General features: G+C 49.7%; 1 protein-coding gene across 1 annotated transcript; it reads right to left on the reverse strand.

Annotated features, from left to right (window-relative positions):
- Positions 1-1,107: 1,107 nt before the first annotated feature.
- Positions 1,108-6,848, reverse strand: GJB2 (gap junction protein beta 2). The gene is made up of 2 exons (XM_070577825.1): positions 6,668-6,848; positions 1,108-3,245 (listed from the first exon to the last, which is right to left on the reverse strand). The coding sequence occupies exon 2, from the start codon at positions 3,221-3,223 to the stop codon at positions 2,543-2,545; it is 681 nt and encodes a 226-aa protein (XP_070433926.1). The 5' UTR covers positions 3,224-3,245; positions 6,668-6,848; the 3' UTR covers positions 1,108-2,542.
- Positions 6,849-7,498: the final 650 nt, after the last annotated feature.

The following is a 7,498-nucleotide window of genomic DNA, read 5'->3' on the forward strand; positions in this document are numbered from 1 at the left end:
CAGGCTGGCCCACATCAGCCGTGGACCCGACACAGCCAAGTGGACAGAGTCCTTTGGGGGAATCTTTAACAACAACAAAAGAAGAGCTTTTTCTTACCTGGTACAAACTGTAAATTGATGAATCGAGATATATATTAAGGACGACCATTTTCAGAGTTTAGGCTCTAATTTTCGGGTGTGTGGCCAGACCTCTCTATAAGTTCTTAAAAGTGGTCATTAGTAGTCTGTAATTAGTTTGACCCAGTCTTTTAATGCCTTGAGAATAACAATCTCCATAGCTTGTAGGAGTGAACACAGCGATGTGAAAGTTGCGTGCTGTTTAACAGGCCATGTGCAGAGCACTCTGGAAGGGAGCCGGGGACTATCTCTTATCCTTTTTCTATCAACTGGATGAAAGCTGACTGGTTTTTGTCCTTTTAAATCCATAAAAATACTCACAATTATTGATGTGTAAGATGCTTTGAAGTCCTTAGATGGAAGGCTCATCCTATCAAAAGGACAGAGCCATTGTTGGCTGTCGTGGGGACAGTGCCTGAGGGACAGGCAGGCCCGCAGGTGGCAGCAGACACTCATACATACAGGGACAGGATGGCCTGTTGGGTTTATTTCCCATGGAAGTGGGCACCAAAGAATAAAAAGGAGTTTCATAAGACAGCTTTGGTTACATACAAATATACAGGAAGAAAATCCCATAGAAAAAGACACCTCATAGAATTTTTCTCATGCCTCAGCCAACCCTCACCATGAATAACATTTTAAAGTGTCAGCTTCCATGATTCTTCTAGGAGCCAAACTGGCCATGTGAAGCCAACTCAGCATTCTCCAAGCTACAAATCCAGTCCATACACCATACTATGCAAGTGTCCATCGAAAACCTGGGAGAGGTGAGCATGGGGTTGGACAGAAAAAAACCTTTCTTTTTCTCTTACCAGTCAATCTTTCCAGTGACAGAAGCTCTTCTGTAACTGGGGCAAAAGACTCCCAGAATGGTGGACAGACACCCTGGTAACTTACCTCTTTGGTGTTATGAAACATAAAATATTAACATACTTATACAAAACTGGCTACAGATGAAATTAAAATCTGCTATTCTATTAAAAACTGCAATAGATTTTAAATAACTTATATTTTTAATATTTAAATGACATTTGAGACATTACAAAATTATTTTAGTTACAAGCATGTAATTAAAGCTATTATTTGGTATTACACAGCGTTTTTATAACGCTATTCCTGGCAACACGAAAATGTTTACACTCATTGAAGTATGTTGAATACCATTTGTTGGAAACCATATCAGGCATAATGATAATATTAGGGTTCAATTTGTTCTATAGAACTGCTAAACATTTATCTAAACCCTAGTTTCTATTTTTTTTAAAATGTCTATTAATTCTATTTTCACTTAAAAAACTCAATGTTGAAGAGGGAAACAAACTTTCGAAGCAGACAAAACTCATTTTTAATCATCAGAATGTAGAGTCTAGTCTTTCCATCTGTTCTTTAAAAATAGTACCACCCCCCCCCCCCCCCCCCAATTTGTTCTGCACCATGATGTGTACTGTGGCAATAAAAGGTCCCAGGTAGCCTCTTTACATCAGCGTTCCTCGCGTTTACCACAGTGATGGAGAAGGCACACACTGTGAAGGGAGGGAGGGCGTCTGGAGCCAGACTGCTGTTGGCAGTTGGTGGTGGTACCTCCAGTCTGTATTTCTTATGCAAAATTAGACCTAGATTTATAAAATGAGGCCATTTGCTATCTAAGCCATCACTAAGAACTTGTAGTTTGTTGCCCTTGAGGGAGGCTAAAATGTTTTTATGTACTACATACCACTATTAGCATAGTGGACAGCCTCTCAGTGGCACTGCAGATTATGCATAACTCTAAGGCCATATTTTAAATTAAATGATAGTACCTAATTAGACACCATTTACATATCACAATCAGAGCCTTCGAAATAGGAGAGACATATAATAGTTTTCAGAACATCTTGTAGATTAAAAGAAATGTCTTATTTTAAAGTTTTCACTTAAAAAAAGTATAACAGTTTGAAGCATTAACCTTGTCCATCGTTAAGAGACTAAAACTTCCAAAGCAAATAAAAGAACCAAGATTCTCTATGTTTACTTTTAATTCAGGAAAAACGACAAAGGGAACCCTAAGAGGAGCAACTGGACCTTCTTAGTGTTCCCTTTGGGACCTGGCATTTCTCTCCCTTCCTCAAAGAAAGAAATAAACGCCGATATCTTCTGTTAAAATATGAAAGTACCTAACACATATAACCCCTGCCAACACCGGGTTCCATTGAAACTAATTTTAGTAAAAATCAATACAGGCACAGAATTAGCCTCTGCTTTGAAGCTTTAGGAGAGTGCAGCTTCGTCGGAGGCGTGTGGAATTTCATGTGAATCTACAGTAGTTTCCAAGGGTTGCACTTAAGACAAGAACTTTTATGAGGAATGCTGGTGACTGTGCTTTGGCCGATAAGCACAGGCGCCTCATCCTTTCATGCTCTCTCTTATCTGATAGCTCAGTAATGTGTTAAACTGGTTTTTTTGACTTTCCAGAACAATATCTAATTAGCAAATAACACAATTCAGTGACATTTAGCAGTATGCAAATTCCAGACACTGCTATCATGAAAACCGTAAAGACAGTCTTTTCTGTGGGCCTGGAAACGAAGCAGTCCACTGTATTGGGACAAGGCCACGCGTTACACTTCACCAAACGCTGCATGGCGAACCCGTCATACATGACATAGAAGACATACATGAAGACAGCCTCAAAGATGACCCGGAAGAAGATGCTGCTGGTGTATGTCCACCACAGTGACCCTTCGATACGGACCTTCTGGCTTTTGATCTCTTCGATGTCTTTAAATTCACTCTTTATCTCTCCTTTAATGAACTTCCTCTTCTTTTCATGTCTCCGGTAGGCAACATGCATGGCCACCAAGAGAGCTGGCGTGGACACGAAGATCAGCTGAAGAGCCCACAGTCGGATGTGAGAGATGGGGAAATAGTGATCGTAGCAGACATTTTTGCACCCTGGCTGTAAAGTGTTGCAGACAAAATCGGCTTGCTCATCTCCCCACACTTCCTTTGCAGCTACAACAAGGATCATAATTCGGAAAATGAAAAGGACAGTGAGCCAGATTTTCCCAATACTGGTGGAGTGTTTATTGACACCCCCCAGAATAGTCTGCAATGTGCTCCAATCCATCTTCTCCTCTGGGCAGTGTGCACTGGAAAAGACAAGATGAACACAGGACAGAGGTGAGTAGTCGGGACAGAACCTGGGATGGCTCTCTGGGTCTCAGGTAAGTAAGCACTCTTCCTGAGTAAATACCAGCTCTTACACAACCTCACTAAAAAAGGTGAAAACAAAACCGACTTAGTTTGCCATAGGATTCAATGTATAGTTTCCAAACCACCTTGGACATGTTTCACGTGCTCTCTAACAAACAGCAGCTCATTCACCTGAGTAATTCACCCAATCTTCAGCACATAATAAAAATTTGGGGGAGGGGAGAAAGCACCACTAGCAGGAGAAGTCACTAACTTTAAGTTAGTGGGTTAACTAATAGTGCTGATGGAACTGTCCATAGACACCCCCTGGGTCTTCCCGGCCCGCACAAGTCCCTCAGCGCTCGAGCAGCATTCCACAGCCGCATCGGCTCGCCAGCCTCAAGCTCTGGACAGTACCGCTGGGCCTGACACCACTGGACTTCACCAGCAGGACCCACCCTGCCTTGGAGGCCAAGTCTCCCTGCAGAGCCACCTTCTCTAATATACTTCAATGAATTTTCATGGACTTGGGATGTGGCAGTGAAACGACTGTTACCAATGGTGGAGTTTACATTCGAGGCACCCCAAGTTAAAATTTCACAAAGGGCCCGACTCCCATTTTCTGTATCAAAAGGAGCATGTTGGAAATGGTCTCTCCAGGAAGAAAAGCCACCACGCAGGTGGATTTTTGCGTCCATTTTGTGTGTGGATTGGCGGTCCTCACTGTCACGCTGCCACTGATGCCTCGGCTGTACTCAGGGATATCTGTTTTGAAAAGTGTTGCAACTATGCATTTTTATTGTGGGCTATGGTTTTAATTTAGAAGTGTCTCTAAAGAGGCAAATTATGAAAAATGACAGAAAATTAACTCAGTGAGTCCCCAGTAACTGGCCCTACAAGGTGACGTCACTGTATTGAAGTTGAGAACCAAAGCTCGCTGGGGTAGTGTGCTACCTTCTCAAGAGGGATTTGGAGAAGCCATGGCTCAGTCTTCCGGGAGCCAGTGGTCTTTTCTCCATCCCAGGATAAGAACTGTGCTCACTTATCCATTGTTACACCCTGTCTGTCTCAATCAACCCCTCTCCTAGACAAGATCCCACCTCTCTAAAATCCTGATGGGTAATCTGTTTTCCGCCCCTTCTAAGCTGTCACCAAATTCTCTCTCTCTTACTTAAAAGCATAATGTTCTCCTCATTTGGAGCAAGTTGGGCCCTGTTTCCTGATGGACTTCCTAAATAGGCTCGGAATGAATGTCTTTCGTCACTGCCCAAGATGACGAGATGCCAAGATGACTGTGGGGCCCCAAGGTCTGGCTGAAAGCGTCCTGTGCCTCTTTGGTCAGAGGAGGCAGGAGAGACATGGAGAAGAGTCATGGAAATGAAAGGTACGTAAGATTGAAATATGCTCAGAAACCTTTAGCCCTACTCAGCTGGAAAAAGAGAAACACAATTAGAAAAACCAGTGGCTTAGTCCAGGTTCTGCTGTGACCCTTGACTGACTGATTGATTTGCTGAGGGAGACTGGCCCTGAGCTAACATCTGCGCCCATCTTCCTCTCTTCTGTGTGTGGATCGCTGCCTCAGCGTGGCGGCCCACCAATGGTGTAGATCCGGAACCGGGAACCCAGCTGGCCGCAGAAGCAGAGCCCGCTGAACTCAAACACTAGGCCACTGGGCAGGCCCCTAGTCCTGACCCCTGCAATACAGACTGTCTGGGAGGTCTCTAGGTGTAGCAAAGGGCGAGCTGCCAGAGGCTCCACACCTCAGTCTAGTCCTGCCCTAACAGCAGGACCAAAACTCCTATTTTAACCATCTTAGGAAATTAGACGCCCCAGTTCTTCCCTGGCACTTACTAAGTGGAGAACAGGACACTCACTGAACTAAACTGTCCATGGTTTATAGCAACACATTTGGCTAAAAATCGAGGCCTGGGGCTTGTGCCTTGCCCTCTTGCATAGCACCAAACACAGACCCCACACTCTTCTATAAACCAGCCCAATCACCATCAGTTGAGAAAAATACAGCTTGAAGTAAACCCTATGTTATTATTTTTTAAAGCTCTTGGTTGGGTTGCATATACCTGTTCTAAAGATCTTTTCAGGAAGAGGAGCAAATTAAAATTGGATCCCAAAATGGGATATGGGTAGTAGGTCAAGATGGACTAACCAAGCAGGATGAAATTGTTCTCAATGTTCCATCAGCAGGGAGCTGCCCTCCTGCCCTTCCTGACCTGGCAGGTGGGTCCCAGGCAGGCTCCTACCTGGCCAACGCGCCCTGCAATTGTTTGGAGTGCTGCCAGAGGCAAGTGGAGGAGCTGGTTCTGTTCCTTAGGGAAGGCACTGGGTGAATCACCAGGTTCCAGAAAAGCCGAAGCGAATTCTTTACCCCTGAACTCTTCTCAATCCTTACTTTTTTGATGGTTGATCTCGACTAGCTGTCTCCACAGAGAGCCCCCACCCCTCTCCAGGAGTCTGTAATTGTGACCGACAGCACACTAGTTTTGGAACAGACTCAAAGGGCAAATGGGGACATGACTGTCGCCACACATCTCAAGACAGAGTCCCAAGGAAATGATCGCAGGTGTTCAGCTATCAGAAGCTGGAGGACGCACGCCGTGTGGGCTGACTTCCCGCCTCCAGGGAGCAACACCGAAGGGCGAGGCAACTGTCCTCAAGAACGCGTCTCTCAGCTGTGCACTGACCCACTTGTAGACAAGTGCCTAACAGCTGGAAAACAGCGCCTGGAAGCAAACGTTCCTGAATTGTGTAGGCAAAAGAGAAGCAACCCAAGCCTCGACTCGGTGCCCCCGCGCAGGAGCGGGCGTTCCCGCTCACCCGCCCGCCGCGGGCCGGGGCTCGTCCCCGCGAAGGCGGCGCGGGGGGCGAGGGTCAGTTTCCTCCAGGGAAAGCTGCCGGCTCAGCAAACTCAATCGAGTTTTCCCCCCAAGCTAAGCCTTCGACCAATCAAAAACTTTCAGAGGCGGCAGATAAAGTACCCCGGCGGCTGTGCGAGCACTTCCCCGCAGGAATACCACCGACGACCACACAGTCACGTGGCGGTCGAACTGTCCCGGCTTCCTCCCCGCCCCCGCGCCCGGCGACCAACCCTGGGGGGCGGTGGCCGCGTCCCCTTCCCCAGCCGGAACAGCCCGATTCCAAGTTCAGAACTCGGCCCAAGAAACCCTCTTTCCAAAAGTCCGCTCTCGCCACCTGCCCTCCACCCCAGGTCCGCTGTCGCGACAGCCCGGGACAGGGCGGGCGCCGGGGCCTCGGTGCGCGCCGGGTCCAGCCTGGGGCCCGGGTTCCCCGGCCGTCCCGGGGCGCCGAGAATCGGGCGCCGGCCTCTCCGCTCCGACCGGGGCGCCCCGGCGGGCGGCCTCACCTGAGTCGGCGGGAGCGAGCGGCGGGGCTGGGGCCGGGGGCCGGGGGCGCGGGGGGCGCGGGGGCGGCCGGGGCACTCCGCCGGGCCGGCTGCTGCTGGCCGGGCCTCTGTGGCGCTCGCTGCGGGCCGGGCGCCGCCGGCTGGCTGGGAGTCGGGGCGAGCGCAGCGCGCCGGTCGCGTCCTGGGCACCTGTGCGCGCCGGCCGCGCCTTTTAACCGCACCCCACACCCCGCCCCCTCCCCGCGACCGTGCAGATCGCCGCCGGGGGCGGTTCCTCGCCGCCGGGCCGGACCCGGGGCTGCGGGCGGGGCGCGCCGGGCCTCCCGGTACCCCGAGCGCCCCTCGAGGCCCTGGAGAGCCGGGACCCCCAGTACCCCAGCCCCCGAGCGCGCCGACCGCTCCCGCCCCCCAGCCCCTCGGCGGCCCGGGGTCCGAGCGGGGAGGGCCTGAGCCCGGTGACCTAAGATCACGCGCAGCCCTAGGCCTCGGCTCCCTGCGTTTTGGGGAGTGAGGGGGGATAAAAGATCATTGTTCCTGTTATTGTTATTTCTACTTAGACTAGTTCAAGAGTACTATTGTATTTAAAGCTCTCCTTTAATTTGAAAAACAGGCGTTCCCAACGGTTTGAAGATTTAAGTTGAGGCCGCGGAGGTTCCAGGCCCCGGCCGCGCTCTCCGCTGTAGCGCGGACGCGCAGAGGCGGTTCCCTCCTTAGGATGTGGGTTCAGAGCGGGCGAGGAGGTGGCGCCACCAGTGCTGGACAAGCCCCCGATTCTTTCTCTCCCCCAAATCTCACAGGCAAACTTCGCAAACGCCGCCTTGAATTCCCTAA

This window comes from Equus przewalskii, chromosome 16 (assembly GCF_037783145.1).
Source record: "Equus przewalskii isolate Varuska chromosome 16, EquPr2, whole genome shotgun sequence".
NCBI lineage: Eukaryota > Metazoa > Chordata > Mammalia > Perissodactyla > Equidae > Equus > Equus przewalskii.

Coding starts and splice junctions, on each gene's coding strand:
- GJB2 (XM_070577825.1), bottom strand. CDS start 3,223: ATGGATTGGAGCACATTGCAGACTATTCTGGGGGGTGTCAATAAACAC.